This window comes from Chroicocephalus ridibundus, chromosome 1, assembly GCF_963924245.1.
Source record: "Chroicocephalus ridibundus chromosome 1, bChrRid1.1, whole genome shotgun sequence".
NCBI lineage: Eukaryota > Metazoa > Chordata > Aves > Charadriiformes > Laridae > Chroicocephalus > Chroicocephalus ridibundus.
In genome coordinates this window covers 156,128,887-156,153,324 of record NC_086284.1, presented here as the reverse complement: position 1 = coordinate 156,153,324, position 24,438 = coordinate 156,128,887, and the positions used below count along the sequence as shown (strand labels likewise).

At 38.7% G+C, this 24,438-nt stretch overlaps 1 protein-coding gene across 1 annotated transcript in view; it reads left to right on the top strand.

The window, feature by feature from the left end:
* MTPN (myotrophin) overlaps positions 1 to 23,006 on the top strand; it is a 41,712-nt gene extending 18,706 nt beyond the window's left edge. Inside the window, exons 2-4 of the mRNA XM_063319641.1 lie at positions 10,738 to 10,851; positions 12,023 to 12,106; positions 20,417 to 23,006. Coding sequence (XP_063175711.1) covers positions 10,738 to 10,851; positions 12,023 to 12,106; positions 20,417 to 20,503 — 285 coding nt within the window. The 3' untranslated portion in view covers positions 20,504 to 23,006. The remainder of the gene's footprint in view (positions 1 to 10,737; positions 10,852 to 12,022; positions 12,107 to 20,416) is intronic.
* The last annotated feature ends 1,432 nt before the right edge of the window (positions 23,007 to 24,438 follow it).

Here is a 24,438-nt window from a genome sequence, read left to right as displayed (position 1 = left end):
TCCAAATTTGAAAGAGCATCTTAATGTCACCAGTATTACAGATACTGCTCTACTAATACAGTTAACCTATGCAATAGGATTTAATGAGGTCACAGTTTTGAGTTTTGATTCCTGTGGTAGAACTGCAGTGTAAGTCCCAGCTACTTATTTCTGGTGTGTTCCAGGTGCCAAGTGGTGAATCAGATGAAGGAATGTATTCATATGGAAAGAAGAAAATGACCAAGTTAATTCTCAGACTGATTAGTTCCCTCATTGGATTCATCATTCAGCTACTAATTCTGATGCAGGGGTGCAAAGAATCAAGCTGTGGCTAGGAGTAGTGATACTATAATTGCTACACAGGAGAAAATTGGTGCTAAACTGATGGGTGAGCTGTGACATTAATAGCATGGCAGTAATGTTCTAGAGCAACACTACTGTCAAACCATGGTGCCCAATTGAATAGCTGGCTTGGATTCGGTTTCAGTTGGTGTGCCACTGCAAAGTGAGCCTGTGATTTAAGCACGTGGAGTACACTGTAGGGATGCTACAGTGGCACCAGATGAGTTTAGTTTAGCTCATTTGGCTTTAAGTGTTGATACTTTTGAAACTGGCAGGAACTGGGAAAAGAGGGAGCTAGTAGGTAAAGCTGGACCAAGGAAGGCATGGAATACAGTCTCTGTAATAGAGCTTACAGAAAAGGCAGGGGCTGTTCGAGGACAGTGTTAGTTTGGTGTGGTTAAATGATCTGCCTGGAAAGTAATGAGCTTTAAAACTTGTAATTTATGACTAAACTTGTTCATGCAATATATTCAATGAGCTGATGTCATAATGTGCATTAGGGACAAAGTGAGTGAAATCTGATTCATTCTTTTAAGTAGGGCTGCAAAAGAATAAGGAATTAAATTTGGCAGAACTTATTCAAGGCAGCTGTTAAGGTGCAGATCCTTCCAGATTACTCTGGGACATCCAGCAGGCTTGACAGGAGGGCAGCTTGGCTGTCACAGAACTCCTCTCTGAGCTCAGATACGAAATGGGGGAATATGAAGAGTGAAATCTGGCGTGGGTAGTCAGGAATAATTTAGGCCCTTTCCCAGGGTGTGCAGGGATGGAACTAAAAAAGCCAAAGCTTGACTGGAATTAAACTGTAAAAGGACATGAGACACAACCAGGGGTTTTGTGTAGGTATACACACATATACAAAAAAGGGTAGATCAAGGCAAATGCGTGTGATAGAGGGTAGTGGAAGAATTAAGTTCAAGAGTAACTAATTTTGACTGTACTCACTTAAGACATTAGTTAAACATATCTTTTTATGGATTGAATTGCTCCATCCACCCAGAAAGTGGGTGATAGCTGTATTTGGAGAGTGCTATAATGAACCCTACTGTTAGTTATTTAAAAAGCAGAGAAAACTCTTGAAAGTATTTAGAACTGAGCTCCAAGTTTTTATTTTCCTGTCCTTCAGTGAAAAGTTGATACCCAGCTTTCAACTGAAGCTGATACTTAAAGTCTTTCTAAATGAATATTCTGCTGTTATCCATGTATGTGAGTTTTCTAAGTAGGACGTAAGATCAATGTGTTACAAAAATCTTTTTTCGTGCTGTCTTGTTTAGAAATGGGAGACTCACAGAGAAGCTTTTCTTTACCTGTAATCAGAGGATTAAAGCAGATAGTTGTTAACTGCTGGTTCTCGTGTTTAACGTGTCAAACCGATTTTTAGTGTTATTGCATAGCTGGTGCTCTAGGTCTTTGGTCTGCAAAGAAAAACATTACTGATGTGTTTTATGCCAGACTTAGCCTTAAATGTCTGACTAAGTAAACTCAATGTATTCTGTAAGGTCATTAAAGAGGTGATCATGTCTTTCCTTTTGCAAGGGCAAATTCTTTTCTGAGGCTGTGCACAAACATTTACACAATTGTTAGTGAATTTGTAGGTCCACTCTAGAAAGTGAAAAGAAATAGTCTTCATAAGTGTGACCTTTGAAGGTATGTTTTATTTTGAAGTTGATATGATTCTTTGATTCTGACATACTTAAGCCTCCTTCAAAGTGCCCTCATAACTATTAATGTTATTGCTGCTCTGTTAGACTCTAGAAGATGGTGGAAGTCCCATAAAAATTCCTGGGATAATTCTTCTGTCACTTTTTGTCTAATATACATAAGACTTTCTTCCTGTGGGTTTGAAGGAAAAATCATGCTCCTCTTCGGCAGTTCTTGTGGGTTCTGACCATATGCCTGTGTAGAGTACGGTCTATTTTAAAGAAAATCTTTAGCAGCTATTTGGTTCAGTCTTTGTTTCAGCCTACCAAAATATTGGTTACTTCACTGTCTCAGAGGTCAGTATTGAGAGTCATCACCTGGTAAAATTGCTGATACCCAAGTCACAGCATTCTGTGTAGTGTCTTTGGCCAATATTATCTAAAACCACAGTAACTTCAGAAAACTTCATATAGAGATAGCTCTTTCCTTTGAATCTGTACTTCCTGTACTGTTTCCTGCCTCAGCCTGTTATGGGCTTGAGAGACCGCTTTGTCTGATTCTGTTGACATAAATAGCCACACCTTCATCAGAGCAACCTTATTTATGAGAGGGGGCTCAAATCTTGACCTTATGCTCAGATTTTCTTTTATTGTATGAAAATGTGAATTGGCATTTGGAGCTTGTTGCTATAGCTACAATATCTAATTTCTTTGCTAATGTGAATCCTTGAATTCCATAGTTCATTCTCTAGTCGCTCACTTTTTAGATGCCACCATATAGAGATGATGTGTTTCCTATACAAAATGTGATCTGTCATGGCTGGCCATTCTGTCAGAACTGAGAACCCAACTGCCCACATAAGTCAACATCTCTCCCTGACTTAGCGGAACAGGATACTTCAAGTAGACAAAGAAGACCAAGAGAATCCAACTTGGAGTGCTCATCCAGTGAAGACAGAAATCGACAGCCACAGGATTGTATATATTAAACTTAAAGGGCAACAGCAGCTTGTTTAGATAATCTTTGACAACCTTATCTAGGATGTTAAATGTGTTTCAGATCACTGTCTAGCCAAGTAAAAGGTTTATTGTTGCAGCTGTAGTAACTACTGTCTTTGGCACCAATGCATTACCAATTTGAATCATAAGCGTTCAAGCAGTTTTCTGACTTTCCCATTTTATAGGTGATTTTATATGCAACTTGTGTCTTGGAGACTTTTAATTAAGCACATAAATGGCAGCTGGTGTAGATAAAGATCAAAACTTTATATGTTTAATTTAAATCCTATTAAAAGTTGATGTTTCCATGCCTAAAGGCACTTTCTCTTTGCAAAAGTGTAACTATAAGGATATTCTTGTGAGTTTTATAACAGTTCATCTTTAATCTGAATAACTTTTGTGTAGGGGTAATGTTTAGGGGTTTTTTTTAGTTGACCTTTAAAATTTCCACTGAAAGTGTTTAGTTTTCCAGCATGAAACTGCCTCTGAAAAAGATTACTTTGTTTCCATGAATACAGATAGAGCTCTAGGCTAGTGGTCTCCAACGCTTTTTGATCGTGTATCAGTAAAAAAAAAATGGGGCGTGCAACACCAATGTCTATATATTTGAAGCTGAAGGAGATCTCGTACCTTCTCCCTGCCAGACTGAAGGCAGTGGACAAAAGAAGGCTAGTGAATGGAGACTAGTCTGTACTAGAGGAGGCAAGCGAACTCCCTCCTTGCCCACATCCCCTAATCAGGTGCCGCTGCACAACAAGTATGAGGCTTTTGAGGAGGTAGGCCAACCTATGGATGGCATGGAACATGGTTTGGTTACACCAGAAGAGATGCCAGGACCAGCAAGGCCTACCCCCAGTTTAAGAACTGCCTCTACAAGGAAGAAGAGGCAGGTTATAGTAGTAGGAGACTCCTTTCTGAGGGGAACAGAAGGCCTAATATGCTGGGCAGACCTTCTTGACAGGGAGGTATGCTGCCTCCCCGGGGCCCAGGTCAGGGATGTCACTTGAAGACTTCACAGCCTGGTTTGCCCCTCAGACTACTACCTGCTGTTGCTCTTTCACATGGGTAGTGATGAGGTGGCAACGCATAGCCCAGGAACAACAAGAGAGACTTCAGGGCCTTGGGAAGGTTAATAAGGGAGTCTGGGGCACAGGTTATCTTTTCTTCTGTTCTCCCAGTTACAGGCAGGGACACTGTAAGAAACAGACATGTGCAGTCTGTCAACACGTGGCTCCGTGGCTGGTGTCACCACCACAGTTTTGGGTTTTTTGACAATGGGATGGCCTACACGGCACCAGGCTTGTTGGCATCAGACGGGGCTCATCTTTCTGAAAGGGGGAAAAGGGTGTTTGCTCATGAGCTAGTGGGGCTCATTGACCGTGCTTTAAACTAGGCTTGTTGGGGGAGGGGGATGCTACCTGGCTTGCCTGTGACGAGCCAAGGGGCGATGCTTCAAGGTCTGAGGGGTGGCTCACTAGTGAAGGCCCTCAGCCTGTTGGTCCAAGATGGGCTGGGTACGCTGCAGCACACTTGAAGTCTTATAGGGATGAGCCAGGCACTCCTGGGGAGATAGGAACCGGGGAGTCACAGATAAAACACCCCAGAGGAAGACCACCTGAAGAGCAGCATGAAGGAAAAGCAAATGCTTCAGCTAGTGAGACAGCTTAATTGGGCACCCAGCTGAAATGCCTTTATGCAAATGTATGCAGCATGGGAAATTAGCAAGAAGAGTTGGCGATGTGTGCATGCTTACAGGGCTACGATCTTATTGGCATGACAGAGTTGTGGTGGGATGGCTCTTATGATTGGAGCGTTGTAATGGACGGATACTGACTCTTCAGGAATGACGGGCTGGGAAGACGAAGAGAGGGTGTTGCCCTGTGTGTCAATGAACAGCTGGAGTCCATGGAGCTCTGCCTGGGGATGGATGAAGACCCAGCGGAGAGCTTATGGGTCAAGATTAAAGGGAACGCAGGGGCAGGGGACATTATGGTAGGGGTCTGCTACAGGCCACCTGACCAGAACTACAGAGCGGATGGGGCCCTCCATAGACAGATAGGAGCAGTATCGTGTTTACAGACCATGGTCATCATGGGGGACTTCAACCACCCCGATGTCTGTTGGAAAGACAACACAGTGGGGCACAAGAAATCCAGGAAGTTCTTGGAATGTGTCAATGACAGCTTTCTTCTTCAAACGGTAGGGGAGCCAACAAGGAGAGGAACTATGCTGGACCTTGTCCTTACCAACAAGGAGGGGCTGGTGGCGAGTGTCAAGCTCAAGGGTAGCCTCGGCTGCAGTGATCATGAAATGGTTGAATTCAAGATCTTTGGGCAGCAAGGAGAGCATGCAGCAAGCTCACTACCCTGGACTTCAAGAGAACAGATTTTGGCCTCTTGAGGGACCTGCTTGGCAGGGTAACATGGGAAAAAGTACTGGAGGGAAGAGCAGTCCAGGAGAGCTGGTTAGTATTCAAGGATAGCCTACTCCAAGCTCAGGAGCAGTGCATCCCAAGAATGAGGAAGTCAGGCAAAAATGCCAGGAGGCCTGCATGTGTTAACAAAGAGCTCCTGGACAAGCTCAAAAGCAAAAAGGAGGCCTACAGAGGGTGGATACAAGGATGGGTTGACTGGATGGAATATAGAGAAACTGTCTGAGCGACCAGGAACCAGATTAGGCAAGCTAAAGCCCAGATAGAATTAAATCTGGCTAGGGGCATCAAGGATAACAAGAAAAACTTCTGTAAGTACGTCGGGGTAAAGGCAAGACTAGGGAAAATGTGGGCCCTCTCAGGAAGGAGACAGGAGACCTGGTCACCCAAGATATGGAGAAGGCTGAGATGCTGAATGACTTTTTTTGCCTCGGTCTTCACCGGCAAGGGCTCCAACCATACCACCCGAGTTGCAGGATGCAAAGGCAGGATCTATGAGAATGAAGAACCGCCCACCGTAGGAAAAGATCAGGTTCTGGGACCATCTGAGGAACCTGGAAGTGCCTAAGCCCATGGGACCAGATGAAATCCATCCACAGGTCCTGAGGGAGCTGGCAGATGAAGTTGCCAAGCCACTTTCCATTATATTTGAAAAGTTGTGGCAGTCTGGTGAAGTTCCCGCTGATTGGAAAAGGGGAAATGTAACCCCCATTTTCAAAAAGGGAAAAAAGGATGACCCAGGGAACTACAGACCGGTCAGTCTCACCTCTGTACCTGGCAAGATCATGGAGCAGATCCTCCTGCAAACTCTGCGAAGGCACATGGAAAATAAGGAGGTGATTGGTGATAGCCAACATGGCTTCACCAAAAGCAAGAAGTGCCTGACAAATTTGGTGGCCTTCTATGATGTTGCCACAGCATTGGTAGATAAGGGGAGAGCAACTGACATCATCTACATGGACTTATGCAAAGCGGTTGACACTGTCCTGTCTCCAAATTGGAAAAGCATGGATTTGATGGATGGACCACTCGGTGGATAAGGAACTGGCTAGATGGCCACACTCAAAGGGTTGCAGTCAATGGCTCAAAGTCCACATGGAAAACAGTGACGAGTGGCATTCCTCAGGGGTCAGTACTGGGACCAGTGCTGTTTAACATCTTTGTTGGTGACATGGACAGTGAGATTGAGTGCACCCTCAGCAAGTTTGCTGATGTCACCAAGCTGTGTGGCACGATTGACGCACTAGAGGGAAGGGATGCCATCTTGAGAGACCTTGACAAGCTTGAGAGGTGGGCCTGTGCGAACCTCATGAAGTTCAACCAGGCCAAGTGCAAGGTCCTGCACCTGGGTCATGGCAATCCCAGGCCCAAATACAGGCTGGGCGGAGAACGGTTTGAGAGCAGCCCTGAGGAGAAGGACTTGGGGGTGTTGGTGGACAAGAAGCTCAATGTGAGCAGGCAATGTGCACTTGCAGCCTAGAAAGCCAACCGCATCCTGGGCTGCATCAAAAGAAGCACGGCCAGCAGCTCAAGGGAGGTGATTCTGGCCCTCTACTCTGCTCTGGTGAGACCCCACCTGGAGTATCGACTCCAGCTCTGGAGTCCTCACCACAAGAAGGACATGGACCTGTTGGAATGAGTCCAGCGGAGGGTCACGAAGATGATGAGAGGGCTGGAGCACCTATGCTATGAGGACAGGCCAAGAGAGTTGGGGTGCTTCAGCCTGGAGAAGCGAAGGCTTCAAGGAGACCTTATAGTGGCCTTCCAGTACCTAAAGGTGGCCTACAGGAAAGATGGGGAGGGACTCTTTTATCAGGGAGTGTTATGACAGGACATGGTGTAATAGCCTCAAACTGAAAGAGGGTAGATTTAGATGGGATATCAGGAATAAATTCTTTACTGTAAGAGTGATGAGGCACTGGAACAGGTTGCCCAGGGGGATTGTGGATGCCCCATCCCTGGAAGTGTTCAAGGCCAGGCTGGATGGGGCTTTGCGCAGCCTGGTCTAGTGGGAGGTGTCCCCGCCCACAGCAGGGGAGTTGGAACTAGATGATCTTTAAGGTCCCTTCCAACCTGAACCATTGTGTGATATTTATTTATAAATCATACATGGACTACTGTACTAATCTATTATGTACACTATAAAACATACCAATAAGTGGAAATTAAAGATGTGATAAAGATTAAATAAACGCTATTTTTACAGTGCAAAAAATATTTTCTTCTCACACCTCAGTGGATTGTCTTGCATGCCTCTCCAGGTTTTCACACCCTGCTTTGGAGATTACTGCTCTTCATGTGGGGAGATACCCGGGGACAGGACAAGAGGCAATGGGCACAAACTGGAACATAGGAAGTTCCACCTAAACATGAGGAGGAACTTCTTTACCCTGAGGGTGGCAGAGCACTGGAACAGGCTGCCCAGAGAGGTGGTGGAGTCTCCATCTCTGGAGACATTCAAAACCCACCTGGACGTGTTCCTGTGTAACCTGCTCTAGGTGACCCTGCTCTGGCAGGGGGGTTGGACTAGATGATCTCCAGAGGTCCCTTCCAACCCTATGATTCTATGATTCTATACTCCAGGCAAAGTAAATAAGACATGTAAAGGCCAGAGAGGAATTATCTATGAAGAGTCAGCAAGTTTTCTGACATATGTGTGTTAGAGACTGCATTTAAAGCAGGTGCTTGTGGTAGGGTATGATCCCTATATATGAAATGGTTTGATTTGTCTTCCCTTCCTACTTCTATGTGTCATGGACAGGGAGTAGGAAAGGCCAAATGAAGTTTTATAACATTCAGTGGTCTGTTTTACAGTGGCTTTTCACACCCATGAAACAAGTGGATATTTGACTTTCTTTATTGCAGAATCTAGGAGTACTTGCTTTTTTTATTTTTGTAATTATTGGATATACTTGTTCTGTTAATTTGGACTAAAACATTCTGGTGTTTGACTTTGAATGCTGTTTATATATTTTCTCAGTGCTAGTATTCAAATCCACATAGACTGTGTTCGTGATGTCTTTGTTTGCAGCCTTTTTGCAAGATAGTACCCTATAAACAAGCTTTCATTGTCTTTAAGGGAGACTTAGAAAACTTGGTGTTTGTGTGTTGGGGTGTTTTTTCCTTCTAGAAGTTCATTTTCCTGCAGGAATTTATTCCAAAACCAGCTTAGGAGACAACAGAGGGATCTGTGGTATATTCTTCAAAAAGAAAGAAAAAAAAAATCCTATAGTGTAAGCCAATGAGCCACATAATATTTACAAGTTTAAGAAAGGGGAGCTTTGTTGGACTGTCCTAATCTGAAGATGTGATGATTCTAAATTTCTTTTTGAATGTGAACTTTGTGGCTTTACTGTGTGCTGTCCTGGGAGTTAGCTTGTTTGTCCTTGTCCCTTAACCCCTTATTTACCATGTCTTAGCATGTGTCAGACATTACAGGAGTTTTTAGGGACTGTTTTGGGGTAGTAACTGCATGGCTCTTACATGGTTTGCTTCCTAAACTTAAGCGTTCCAATTCTTATGTATCTGCAAACATCACGTGTTATTTAAATGCTAGTTGTTTTTAAATTGATGGGAAGTAGCAAGGTGCAAATAAGAATATGGGTAGAGCTTAACTTCCTAGATAAGCCAAGTATGTTCTGCTTCCTTACACACTTTCAAACCAGTGTGGCTGTTTGTATGCTGTTAGTGTACTGTGATCTGTATATATATATATATATATATTAATTGGAACACAGTTATTAACATATCCCCACCAACACTTTGTACTGAAATTCAGAAAAAGAGAAGAAAAGTTACCTCACAATACTGTTTACCAGTACAGTTGTTGCAGATAGAGTTAGACCTTCGGTTAGTCATATTGAAGTTTTATGTTACAAACTATTGTACAGTGTTGACAGTCCATATAGCTAAAGCTGTGTTGGACTTTGTTTAGAAGTACAACTTGTTGCTTTTCTGAAAATCATAGATAAAAGTAAAGCTGTCTTTGTCCTGATGTCCACCGTGCTTCAGAAGCCGTAGCCATATTTCAGGGTCAGTAACAGGAGTTGGAGAGTCTTTTTCATTGTGCTACTTGCTGCTACTTCATGCTACTTCGAAGCCAAAACCTTCAATAGGTGTCAAAACCAGGTCCTGACCTCTGAGAGCACACTATTTTAGTTAAACACCTGAAGTTAAACACTGTTGGTTTTCTTTGACTTTCAGCAGGGTATATTATGAGAAAAATAGAAAATTGTATTGATAGGAGAGGAGAATTCTGAGGTCGTCTTGTTATTTGGCTGGTAGTATAAAACTGGTAATATACAACATCAAATGCAGAACAAGATTTCCTTCTGACAGTCTACTCTTCTGTTCTTAGAAGGGAGGCGATGTCTGGAAGATATACTTCAAGTCCTCTGTTCTGTGAACTTGCTAGAGATTTGGGGCAGGAATGAGGGACCTGCAGGGGCTCAGAGAAGTATGAATTGGTGCTGCAGCTGAAATTCTTTTTTCTTTTTCTGTGTAGATGCAGCACTCGAGGTATGATGCTAAATTTACCCAGTCCCTAAAATACTAATGTTACTTGCACATAAGAACAAGAAGTCACCACGTACTGTGTCAGTATTTGGTTTCCAGTAACTTCTTGTCATTACTGAAGTGCGCAAATCAGTTTATCCTTAGTTGCACAACCCAAGGTGAAGAAACAAAGCTGATTAGGCACTCACTAAATTAAATTTTGTTTACGCCTTAAGAGATGTCTCAATCCACTGTTAGAATTGGCATTAGAATACAACTTCCTGCGTTCTGATTTGGTTGAGTGTCTTCAGACTTCTTTGTGTCATGTAGAATTGGCAGGTGCTATTTATAAAACAGAATGGATGGTTTCATAATTGGGTTTTAAGTTATGGATGGTCTGTACTCACTTGCTAGTAGTTACGATGCTGACTTCTATGTATCTCAGTATGCAAAACTTCAATATGTGTAGAAGCAAGTAAAATAATTTAGCCAGAAAACTAGAATCCCAGATGGGGTGAAGGAGAAGCAAAATGAGCCAATGTGAGTATATTTGCAAGCTCTGATGTTTTTAATTATTACTTTTTTTTAATCACATGAGTTACCTAGTGCACTTGGGTCCTCACTACGCTTGAGAAGCAGTGTAGAAGAAGGGACAAAGGTTATCTTACAGTCTTAAATACAAAAATGAGGGAAAGGAAAGCGAGCAACTTAATTTTCATTTTCCTTGGGCAATTTCTTAAATATTTGGATGGAATATTCTTCAGCATATCTAAAGATGATGGATTTTTTTTAAGCTCTTATTGATGTGTTAGCACTAAAATTTTGATTATTAGGTTTATGTTTACATTGAAGGGTGAAGATGTCAATCGGACACTTGAAGGTGGGAGGAAGCCTCTTCACTATGCAGCAGACTGTGGACAGCTTGAGATTCTGGAATTTCTGCTATTGAAAGGAGCTGATATTAATGTATGTACATCAATTTATAAACAGATGTTAAGGGTGTTAGGGTCTCTGTCCCCACACACGCACACATACAAGGGATTGGTATAAGTGCCTAAATGGTTATTGAAAGACTTAGATCAAGCTAAACAACTTGATGCATTTAAAAATATTTGAGAGGTGGTCTCCTACAGGTTAGAAGCTCAAAATTATGTTTATGAAATGCTTTTATTCTTTTTTGGGCGCTCTAGGAAAAGTTGTTTCTAGCTATAAAAAGTTAAATTTAATTTGACTGTGATTAGAAGAATAAATCCAATAATCACATCTAAAGAAAGTTTGCATGAAATGCGTTATTACATTTATTGGAAAGGGGCTTCAGAAGACAGTGCAATGCGTCCTTGGCCAACGCAGGATTAACTCTGTTTAAATTGATAATGCTTCTCTTTTTTTTTTTTAGACACATTTTTACTTTTACAAATTTAGTCATTTTGCTGTAGCTTGGAATCCATGTCTTTTTGTCATGAAAAGACTTTGCTACACTGTATTGGCAATTCAAAATAGTGTAGTTCTCCGTAAAGTGAAGTTTCTAAATACTCTAACCATATATCCAAATGCTGTGCTTTTGAATACTTGTCTGAAGGTTAACGTACAACACATCTTAGCTTTAGTCCTTAACAAAATGTCTTGGATTTTTTCTTGGTGTCTGCAAAGATTATGCCTTCCTTAGGAGTTCTAACTGGAGAGGGGGAAAAAATAAGTCAATTTCATTTGCTCCATTTCTTATTCTTTCCAGAACTGTAGTTTAGAGAGGAGAAGACAGCGCAATGTTTCAGCCAAAACTGGTTTCTGAAGTCAAGCTGGCTGAGAAATGGGAAAATTAGGAGTACTGTTTTTAAATTGGGCAAAATTTGTCAGCTGAAACCCTGCAATTTCGAGCATTGGCCTTAAAAAACAGACAAACTTTGGGATACCTAGAAGTCTTAAGGAAGAAATATCTTGCTGTTAACTGACTGTTTTTTAAACAATGACTTTTCTTTTTAAAAAAGAGAGTAAAAAATTCTAAGGGCATGCATTTCTGGATAGTATTCTTAAATCTTTACCTTCACTCTACTATTGACAAACCAAAATTAAAAAGTTAAGTAAAATTTTTTACCACTGTGTGAAATTGTGCTTCAAATAACTGTGTCTCAATTTACAGGCTCCAGACAAACATAATATCACACCACTCCTATCAGCAGTCTATGAGGGCCATGTTTCCTGTGTGAAATTGCTTCTGTCAAAGGTGAGATACAAATGTTTAGAACAAGTTATCCATTAGCAAAGTGTATTACTATGATTTATTTTTTTTAATAAGATGATGATTCTCCAGGTAAGTTCAGAACATCAAACAAATGCTGTTTACGTTGCCAAACCAGAGAGGGTACTCTGATTATGGTGAAGGCAGTTGAAGGAGAAAGTTCCAGGACACTTGCAGTGTAGCAAAAGTAATAGTGACCACTAAGAAAGTATTGTGAACTCCAGCTAGAGAGCAATTAACAGCAAAGAAAAAAAAAAGGCATTCCTTCAGCAGTCAGGGAGGAGTGGGATTTAGCTTTGGCAGCTGTTTAAGTGTTTCATGTGATGGAATCTCCACTGTGAAGTTGCTCAGAGGTGTGGTTTCCCTCTGCTTTTGCCAGATGACTGAAAATCCATCTGGGTTGGCAGAGCAAGGGGAAGTAAAAGTAGGTAGATAAGCCTTTCTCTGTTATAGAGCTTGTAAATTTTGTCCTGGGGAGAATAAACTTAATCTGTTTCTGTTCTCCCTTTGATTCATATTACAAAGGTGATCCATTTTACAAAGCATTAGTGAATTCAAGCAATGTTTTGTCTCCATTCATTATGTGCTGCTTCTTTTTACACCTCACTTACTTTGAAAAGAGGAGGTTAACAGTGCATTTTCAGTATATGAAGCAATTTAAATCATTTTGCCAAAGGATTTCATGCTGTGTAATGTTTTCATATGCCACTTCCAAGGTAAAATGGTTTTCCTTAACTGCCTTAATGTGCATGAATTTTACTTTCTTCACTTCTCTGATCCTGTCTAATGTTAGTTATGCCTTTCTGTAAAGAAATGCTGTATTATCTTAAGATACAAATGGTGCATCCAACTTGCTTAAATTTTTTGTGAGGACTGATCCTTCATTTAGGATCATTATACACGTTACCTAAAAAAAGGTATCCTTTATCCCATGCTGTATTTCTTTCCATTTCTATTTTGAAGTGTTTTGCATTCTAAATAAGTTGCTCAAATAATAAATAAGATGCCTCAAAAGTTGAGTTCACACACTAATTGTCTGTCAGCTAGTAAGAGTTGTGCATTCATTGTAGTATGTGTTGGCAAGGGCATTAAGGTGCTTCCTGAACCAGCTATTTTTCACGCAGCTTGTGGAGATGTATTGATCTCTATACCATTTACAATTTGAATGGAATTGGTTATGCTTAACAATCATAAAGATAAGGAAATCTTGCAAAGATGTGCAGAATGTTATAAGAAAGTGAACTTGGACTAGGAGATGAGGTTAGAAAAATGTTACTGCAACTGGGTAGTTTGGGAAAGCTTGTAGTATTTTTCAGATTTCTTCATGCAGAGCTAAATGTTGTACCACATCTGCTTGCATCCATTCACGTGGGCTAGCTGATGAAATATTTATGAACTGCAACTTTGCTCATAATTTTGTTCTGTTTGAGGGAGATCTTGTATTAAGAGGTAGTTCTTTGTCTTAATACGGTTATCATATGACCCTTGTTTGAATATCTGTTGTCACACCTTGTTTGTAACAAAGATGATGAGAGCACCTCTCCTGTGAAGACAGGCTGAGAGAGTTGGGGTTGTTTAGCCTTGAGAAGAGAAGGCTACAGAGAGACCTTATAGCAGCCTTCCAGTACCTGAAGGGGTCCTACAGGAAAGATGGGGATGGACTCTTTATCAGGGAGTGTAAGGATAGGATGAAGGGTAATGGTTTTAAACTGAAACAGGGTACACTTAGATTAGATGTTAGGAAGCGGGGTTTTTTTTACTGTGAGGGTGATGAGACACTGGAACAGGTTGCCTAGAGAAGTTGTGAATGCCCCATCCCTGGAAGTGTTCAAGGCCAGGCTGGATGGGGCTTTGAGCAACCTGGTTTAGTGAGAGGTGTCTATGGCCATGGTAGGGGTGTTGGAACTAGATGATCTTTAAGGTCCCTTCTAACCCAAACCATTCTATGATGAACATACAGCCAATATGCAGTCACATTTAAATCTGCCCAGCCAGATACTTGAGTTTTCTTCAGAAGTTTAATTTGTGGTCTTCTGCAGCAGTTTTAATTACATAAGAGCAAAGGAATGCTTCTACGCAGTCTGTCTTGCAGTACTGTCCCATCAGTGAGTGAGATGAGCATGCTGTCTACCAGTGTTTAGCTGTAGTCCCATGTTATAGCTAAACCAGTGCAAAGGTTAGTTGCCTGCAGAACAGGTGATGCTGTTCAGTCTTTTAATACTCTTACCTGCATATTCCTACTACTTCCTTGCAATAGGCCTGGCATTTCCCCTGTTCATTTGTCCCTGTTGCAAGTTAATTTTCTGTAGTTAGTTTCCTGCCAGTTGAGGCCTCCAAATTAAAGTTCTGCTGCGGATTTAGTTCGTTATGTTAGTTTATGGAATTGGAGAAACATTGGTGCCAAATCAAGAGACAGAATGGAGGTATCTTCAGCTGCTGCCATGGGAATTTCCTGCAAGCATTTAAAGATCTTCTGTGAAAGGCAGGTAATCCCACAACATTAGGTTTGACCTTGAAAAGTACATTAGTCAAAAATGATGAATTAAGTACTGTGAAGAATAATTTGGTGGAATTTCCTGGTGTGTTTTACAGGAAGTATTTGAAATTTGATTTTAATAATCATATAGTGGTTACAAATGAGTACTCTAGCAGGTTTAAATAGTAATTTTGCAACTTCAGAAAGCAAACAGCTCTATAATGCTGTTTTTACTCTTTGGTAAATCCTTTCTTCAGTATTGAAGTTGTTGACAATGGTTTAGGTTTTTTGGTTTGTGTTTTTATAAGTTTTGACCCATTATAATGGTCACATGGATTTAATCCCCAATATTTTGGTTTACTTGTTTTTTTTTCTGTTCATGAAGCGTAGCAAAAAAAAGCCATTTTGTTGAATTATAGTTCTATGATTGTACTTACAGTTCTATGAAAGTACTTTGAACTGTAGCTTCACACACTACCATAATTTGTGTTGGTATTCAAGTTCAGATATTTCTTCCAATATGAAAACAATATGCAGTGATTTTGCATAAATAAAACAACTTGCATTGTTTAAAACAAAATGAAACAGTAATATGACTTTTCTTTCATAATTGCAGTGCATACATAGGACTACTGACTTAACATGACTTAAGGGTAAATATGTTATACTCTTCCAAAATGTCATTTCTCAAAGGGGCCATTATTACACACTTTGTTCTGAAGTTAGCATTTCAGTGAGGACTTCCTGATTCCTTGTTCAGATGTTTTAATTTTGGAATCAGCAATGCTTGGTTTGATTTATTACACTATAGGAAAATTAGATGCGGTTTGTAAGGAAACTTAGATGCTTGTTTTCAAGCACTACTGTTGCACTAAACATAGTGATCAGCCACAATCAATTACTATCATGATTTTGACAGATTGGATTCATTAAATGGTTTTCACTATAGCACAGTTGTCATCTCTGATGGTTCAGGCCTGCCCAATATAAACTAAACCAAAACATCAGTAATGTGGTAAATTAAAGATCAAAACCAAAGTTTTTGTTGGTGTGTTTAAAATATTCAAACCATGTCACGCCTTCCAAACCTATAAGGATTAAAGCTCTAATGTTGTCCTGTGAGGAGCAGGGAATTGAACTTGATGATCTTTATGGGTCCCTTCCAATTTGAGATATTTTATGATCCTATGACATAGCCCATAAATTATAAAAACGTAAATCATACTTAAGTGGGAAAAAAACCTAAAATGTGAGGCTTTATACTTGAAACTTTTCTTTACAGTATGAAAGGCTTTACCTTCCATTTAGGTACAAGATTTTAATGTTTAGATTAACAAACTACTGCTACGTGTATGCTAGATCAGCCTCCGAAAAAATTAACCTACTATTACCAGTAGGTAATAATAGAGCATCATATTAATCCTCAAAAACTGAAAGATCCCAAGTACAGAAATACTCAATGGGTGAAAATGATTTTTACTGCCCTCAACAAGGGACAGTTAAGTTTACTAAAGTAGAATGAATTCAGTCTTAAGGTATTATGCTTACTAGAAGTAGCATAAACGCTCTAGGTCAGAGTTGAAACATGCTTTTCTAATAAACACTTTTTTTGGTAAGGCTGGAGATCAGAATGCTGTATCCTTAAAACATATCTTTTGAAGTATTCGTTTTGCATAGTTCTACAAAACTACCCTTTTTAAATAATCCTTCCTTTTTAAACTATCCAGCCTTTCTTATACAGTATATAGCCTTGAAATCCCTTTGGGAAAATCTCAGTATATCTTTCAAATTTAGGAAAATGCATGGAATACCGTACCGTAGACATCCTGAGGAATAGACGTATGGAGGTTTGCAGAGTGATACCTAAAACTACTCTATCAGCATCTGAGTTTCAGTTGAAAATGTTTTGCTCTTACTTACTGTAATACATGCAAGTAATTAGCTTTAGTCTAAAGAGCACTTCCTGCATAAAGTTCAAAGGTAGACTTTGTTGTCTTACTACTACATTAACAGTAGTTAATTCTTTTTATTAATCTTAAAATATTTTTCTGGGAATTTGAGGCATATCAAAATAGCCTTTGTAATTTTAAACAGTAAATTGGTTTGCAGCGTGTTTTGACTTCAAAGTGAAGCTGTAATGTCGTATCTTGTGTTCATTTTTCCACTTCTGCCATTTCAATATTATTAAAAATGTTAAATGACATAATAATATTAGAAGATATTCTACTGTTAGGGAGGAATTGAATTTTCAGTTCTGACTTCTGTCAAAAGCTACTAAATTGTCTTCCAAAATACCACATTTTTATTTTGCTCATGTTATGTACCATCCTTCTACGAAACAAAATAACAGATAAAGTAATGAGTACTAAGAACTGGCCTGAAGCAACATCAGTTACCGTATTTCAGTTGGCTTTTATTTTTTTCAGGGATAGAGGATTTAAGGGATAGCTATTTGAAAAGCAGAAAGACACACACACATATATATAGATAGATAAATAAAATTCAAATTGCTCCACATTTTTCTTTAAGAATCTTACATTTGATTTCATAAAGTAAAAAGATACTTTTCTAGTGTAGGAGAAACCAATATTGTGTTATAATAGACAAACTATTTTGAATGTTTGTAATGGAGGATAAATTTTCTTGTGAAAGATGTGACAAATCTCATCCATTTGTTCATCTTTCAAAATAGTTCTACTTTTTGTAAAATATCTAATGCAACTTGGTCTCTGCTTTCTTCTTAAAATGTGTTATAAGAAATAGCACCTTTTTTTCCCTCCTCTGACAATGGCAAAAGGGATGCCATTTGCTAAGAGGTGTGAGTTTGACCATTTCTGCTCACTTATTCCTCTCATAGTTGTTGTATTGGGGATTTTAGAGGTGCCTACATCTGTTCCATTTAAGAAGTGTTTATAGATTTGTTGTCTGAATTCATCCGTAACCTTTTGGAACAAGCTGACATCCTCCTCTGTAACTTCATCTGACAACTCATTCTGGTGGTTTGCTGCTTGCTCTGTAAACCACTCTGCTACCAGCTTCATAAGTGCCTCCAGTTTCACGGGATTTGGTGACAGATCTGCATTGCCTTTATCTGCTGCCTTCATGTTTGGCTTTAGTTTTATTTTTTTTTTCTGAACTGCAACTGTATCCTAGTCACTTTTGTGCTGCCTTCAAAGCATGTTTAACATTTGTAACTTGCCCAGTGGCTTAAGAGGGCAAACAATCTTGTTTGTTATTACCCTACCAAAGAAAGAGAGTTTATATATATATATATATTTTTTTATAAATATATGTGTGTGTATTTTAAGAAAATAATATAACACAAACATAAAGTGTTAATAGCTTTTACTTTGAGGAAGTAGACAATACTGTGGAATCACTTTACTTCTATGCACTTTTCATTAAACTTCCAGGCAGTATTGTACTTCTGAAAACTAAAGCCCTCTTGACCCAAGCTTTATTATTTCCTTCTCATTCTATTGTATGCAGGGAAGAATCTTTCTGCCTAGCTAAGGGCCCATTTTTCTAATTTATTAACACTGAGTTTATTAAACGGTGTCCTCCTTAGGTAGTCATGACCCTCTTCGCCTACATTCAGTGAAGCTTGTTTAGAAACTCAGGTCTTGCGAGTTTGTAACAAATGTGCATAAGGGTGGAAAGCAGTCCTATGTGTAAACTAAAAGTTCTCTTTATACTTTAAAGTTACTTCAGTTAACAGTTATATCTTTTATACTCTAAATTGGTGGAGAGTTTTATAAGTTAAAGTTCTTTAAACTATGATTCAAGATGAATACTGGTAGGTCAGTTACCGCATAATTCCTTTTTTCTTCAAGCCTATGTTCTTTCAGGTTTTCCGAGGTAACCATCAAAGAACAGCTTTGAAGCCCTTTTGATTTCCATATGGACTGTAATCTGAGAGTGCTATCTAAGCAATAGAAATAATCAACATCTGCAAAAGAAGCCTTTTTGAAGGCTTTGTGCATATTTTGAAAATATGCACAAAACTTATGCCTGTATTCTGCTACCCGGAAGGTACTAGAGAAAGTGAAGGAAGGAATTCTGGAATGCAACCTGGTCTAGTGGAAGGTGACCCTGCCCATGGTCGGAACTAGGTGATATTTAAGGTCCCTTCCAACCTAAACCGTTCTGTCGTTCTACGCATTACTGCAATTATAAGTATCCCTCTCTGAATTCTTTACTGGAGTTCTCAAGACGATTTTATTTTCCGTGACAGAAGTCTGTCTCGCTGCCCCATAGCTGACTGCTGCCAAATAAAATAGTCTGTTAGCTCATGTCTTGCAGTGAGGGGGCTGCAAGGAAGATGAATGGCTGCAGGAGGATCAGTTTGGCTAGCGGACCACAGGATGAGCGCTGCTGCCTTAGAAACCACTGTAAAGCCATCTTTTTTAGAATGACAGATTGAACATTTACAAGTAAAGAGAGTAGAGATTTCAAAGATGAAAGTATTCTATGTTATGAAAAGTAGTATTGTCAGCAAATCATAGTAATGCCAGATCCAGTTTATTAGATTATTATGGGGGCTGAGAGTTGTCTTAAGAACAGACATGGTATTATGTATGAAAGTTTAGTGGGGTTTTAATGTGTATCATCTTTTATCAGTAAAGAAGCTTTTGAAATTCTAGGTCCGTTATGTTTTTTTAAAAACTATTAGGTGTCCTTTGCTATTAATCTGTGCACTTCCTTCCTTGTAATTGAGAAGAGATTTGTACTTGCTCAATGGGGAGATTATACATAAAACTAAAGACAAATCTCTGCAGTACCTGCTTTTGCCACCCACAGTGTTTTCCCTGTCACTTGATTAAGCATATTTTAAAGTGAGACTTGCATATCTTCTCAAGAGGAGGTGTTCTGGAATATAACTTATTTTCAGGAAACATCTCTCTTGATCTCTGCAGTCACTCCTGTGTTCTCTAATAACTTTTATCCCTTTATTTAACTACTCTATTTATAATTTAGATAATTTAGTCTGGTTTTTCACTTTTATGTGTATGACCATGCAGTGCTCAAAACAAACATGACTAGGTAATCACTCTTTGCGTCTCTTTTGCTCTCCTTCCATAATTCTGGCACTGAGGCTGTGTTTGTGCTTACTATTCTGCTATTTGTCTAGTTGGTGCATTTCTATTGTCCTCTATCCTCCTGTTGCCTCCCTATTCTGTTTTGTTGCCTTTTAGGTGTAGGCATAGCTTATTCAAAACAAACTTGATCAGTTTTAGACTTGGAATGATTTGGGCTTTTTTTTCTATGTAGCAATAGTGATTTTTTTCAAAATGGGAGAGAAGCACAATCCTAGATGGATGTAGTCTTTTATAATATAGAAAGAAATGGTATGATTTGTTAGTAAGTAAGCTCTTCCAGAGGCTACCTGTTTAATTTAGCATGTGAAAAAGCTTGCTGCAACATAGATTTGAAAGAAGGGTGTAATACTGAATTTTTACATCCATATGAGTAGTTGCTGGAAACAAACAAAAATCCTGCTGTTTCTATCCAAGATTAACTGATAATTTGTTGATCATGCAACTTGCTGTGTGACAAAGGTTATGTGACTTTTTTCTCATTCTAAAGTAAATTTTGAAATTTATATTAGCTGCATACTGAATAGTTTTGTACATAAATCTTGCCTGTTTGATGTCTAAATGAAAACAATGCACTGCATTAAGAAGCTGTAATGAATATTGCAATGAATATAACTGCATTAAGAATGTAATGAATATAATTATCCAAGGTAAGTAACTTTTCTGGTACACTTCATACAGGTTGGCTTTATGAATTAACAGTCCTTCTCAATATATTTACAGGGTGCTGATAAGACTGTGAAAGGCCCAGATGGACTAACTGCCTTTGAAGCCACTGACAACCAGGCAATCAAAACTCTTCTTCAGTGACGGATGGACTGATATCTTAAATGTCTCTCCTGTGGCCTCACACTGCTGCCTGTCTGTCACTCTTTGCATCTTCCAGCTTCTTCAGCTAAATACTTTGGGGGGAGGGAAATTCTTTATGAATCAGACTAGTTAGGGGCTTGTATCAAAGATAATCTGTTTGGAGAGGGTTGAAAACTATTACGAACAGCGTCCCTCTAGGACTTCTTTTCAGTGCACAATCTCTTCCCATTTCTAGTGAAAATGGAAGAAGGAAGACAGACCATAATCTTGAATTTTTGGCTTGTAAACCTCCTAGGTTAGTACTAAGATTTTTGTTGAAAAATTCCTATAGGTGGAAGTACTGTGCTATGTACCTGAAACTAATTGTGAAGGAGACAATAGTCCCATGCTATTAGTGTCTGCCATAATCTGAAGTGTAGTAATGTAGGTGGCTGGGTTGCTTTTCTCTCTTCTCTCTCCGTGGGTAGCTTTATTCTTCTTCTGCCTAAAGCTTACGTTGCAGTTTTGAGGACTTTTGATACTAGTTATTGGGGCTGTTCTTTATATTGACTAATTGGATGTCACACTAATGTTTTTCTGACTCTTGAGTAAACCAGGAAAGATCAGTTGGGGCATGGTGGTGTTACACTCCATAATATCTGCCAAGGTACTTTTGGATGCTTGAATTTGAGGTTTTTCTTTCCGATATTTGTTCTAGTCTAGGACAGATTTTTAAGCAACTGTTTTTGAGAGAATTCAAAATGTCACTGTAGTTATTTCCAAAAGGATTGTAAGAGAAAATTTCTTTACTCACCATGTCAGCATTAAATTTATAGACGCATGTGAAAGCTACAGGCTGTTTGGTACACAAAGATAATCAAGTCAAATGTGGAAATGGATGCTAATTATTTAGACATTCCTATCAGGTGAATATTGTTGCTAAACTTTTCTGGTAAACTTACATGTAAGCTTTCTAAGCTCAGGTGTTAGGAACGGGAAGATGTACAAGTAGAAGTCTTGTCTTGCTCTAACTACTGGAGGAAAAAAACCCTTTTAACTGTGCAGATCTTAGAATCAGTGTTTCAGTGTTGGCTGAATGAACCTCTTAAATTTCATTAAGGCATGGGGCTTGTTCTGAAAGTTCCCAATGCAACAATACCACATGAACCATTGACTTTTAGATAAGATTAACCAGTAAGTATGTCAGTACTATGACAGTCTTGATAATTCATGGGAAGGTATTTAGTGATATTATAGGGATTCCTGTCACATCTTATGATCCTCAGGAATGTCTGAGCTTCTGGCTTTCATCTTGAAAATTTTCATTAGACTGCAGATTCACCCAAAACTGAATAACAGGTTTTATAACAGAAAAGCGTGTACCACAAACTATACATCTTTCTTTTTTGTGGAATATAGATTTCAAGTTTTCTGATAACATACACAATACAGAAAACAAATGTATATAATGTTTCATGCTGAATTCTTAAACAAAAGTAGCTGATATTATTTTGATATCACTGTTGAAATTGAGAATATGATATGTAGAAGTAGCCTGGTGACTACCACTCATATTTAATGGAGACTTAGTTTTACTTGAATCATGTTGCATATTATGATAGAATGTTTCAGCTATAAAAAGCCTTGCATTTAAACTGTAAAAGGAGAGTAGAAACTGATTTACATGTAGATATCCCATAAGAAAAGCAATGGAGAAAACAATCAATTCTGGCCATAAACTGTACAGTGCAATTACTGTTTGCTTCTTTGAGATGGGTGGCAAGGAAGAGCAGAAGAGTTGGAAATCAGTGATAAATCAATTGGTGAGCTGCTGATAAAAGAACAAGCGTGTTTGGTGAACAGTGCTTTTAATGACTATTTAAAGAGAACTCTTTAATCTTATCTCTGATCAGTGCTGGATTGTCATGTCATTGTAATAGTGTGAACGCAGACTATAGGTTTAACTCTTTATTCAGCTATGAAAGTAACCATCTTTGGCATAAATTTGCCTCCATATTATGCTATTAAATAATTAGCTATTAAAATACTAGTCTAGAAAACTGCAATCTGTTTTCATGTGGAAAACTTGATTATTCAAGTTTTTTGTGTTGATTAGTGTCAAGTTGTCTGGCCATAGTGTTCTCGGGGTTTGAGTTTTTTTTTTCTCTGTATTCTTTCCTGCCCTTCCCTTCCATTCTCATTTAAGTGAGCATTATCATAGTAAAGAAACATCATCTTTGTACTAACTCTTCTGGTGATTCACTGAGGCAATTTTGCCTCCCTTTTTCTACAATTATGTGGACACCTGATTTTTTCTTACTTTACTTGAGGAAAAAAAAAATGCAAGCAAACTTCAGTGAGACAAGTGTTTAATTTGGCTGTAATATATACCCAAGCTGCCTTTTGAGATAGTTGGAAGATGGCATTTAATGTTTGGCTCATAAAGAAGAAATACTTTTTTGCTTTTTGCACTACATCAGAGGTGATTGATCATTTTGCCCAGGATTTAAAAAAAAAACCCAAACAATAATGTGATAATAAAAGCTTATACCTTTGTAATGGTCTAGATACTGGGCTTGTTTATTTGTTCCCTTCTTGATAGCTCTATTGTGGAAAAAATAATGGGTGGCTGCCTGTATCTTTGAGTAGGTCCTAACTAGATGAAAATACCGAACTGTAAATTATTTTGCATTCTATAAACAGAGTTTAAATACTTTGTCAGACTGGAATCACATATACTTGGAAATCCACTCTGTTCTTAAACCTTTTCCTTTGGAATTTGTGCTGAATAAGTTATAACCTTAAGTATATTCTGGATTCTGCTCCATTTTCTTAAGGGGGAGCAAATGGGAAAAGGAGTATGATAGTTAAATGGAACTTTATCCTTGAACATAACATCGAATTTTTTTGTAGAAGAGGCTGGTTAGAATGGAGTGTCCTAGGTCAAGCAATTGCAGTGTTGCATGCAAAATTTCAAAATGAACTTGTCTTAATTATATTTTGTAAATGGGTAAACAATCATCTTTCTACGCAGTGATGGAAGAAAATTAGTGCTCTGTGCATTTTGATATTTGACTTCCTCTTTTCACCATTGTTAACTGTTTTGACACAGTTGGGTTCATCATTATCATGGTTCAGACATCAGAATGCTAAATGATACTGTATTTTTAAGTTTGTGTTGCAAGAATGAATGGAATAAACTTGAATTGTGCGATAAGAAAATGTGGAGTTTTAGTTTGCTTTCTGCTCCTGTGTTTTATTAATCTCTGGCTACAACTTTTTATTTGCATGGAAGGCATCTAAGGTCCAGCTCACATGTACGGTGATTAAAATCTTCAGATACTTATAAGACTTAAATGTGGAATGGAAGCTGCTTTGAGAACTAAATGTACAAAGTTGGTTTTGTTTTGCTTTTTTATTACATCCATTTAAAAAAGGTTTTGTTGATTCTCTTCTCTTGTAGTCTGCATTTCCAGCTTAAATGGTAACGCATAATGTTGAAGATCTCTTACTCATGTTAAATTCTAAGAGACAGTTTGCAGATAGAGGCATGTTCCGCCCATTACCTGTGAAGACTAAGGCAATTCACTCTGTCCTTTACTTCATCGAAGAAACTGAAACATTTATTTACAAAAAGCACAGCTGAATTATAAATAAAATATGCATTTATTATTATTGTTGCATATTTATGGTGACTTTGCTAGAATTTCCTATTATAATTTTGCTTGTCAGTGGAGATTTAGATCAAATTGCTTGAATTGTTTGACAAGATTTATTTTAAAATATACACTTTTAAAGAAAAAGTACAGGAAGGTGAGGGAAAACTATAAATACAGAAAAAATATTTCAAAAGAAACTTAATTTGTCTCTTTTTCAGTGCTAAACTTGGAAAACAGGGACTTCTAATGCTGTATGCACAGCCTTTCAGTCAAATATTGGAAAAATTCAGGACAAGT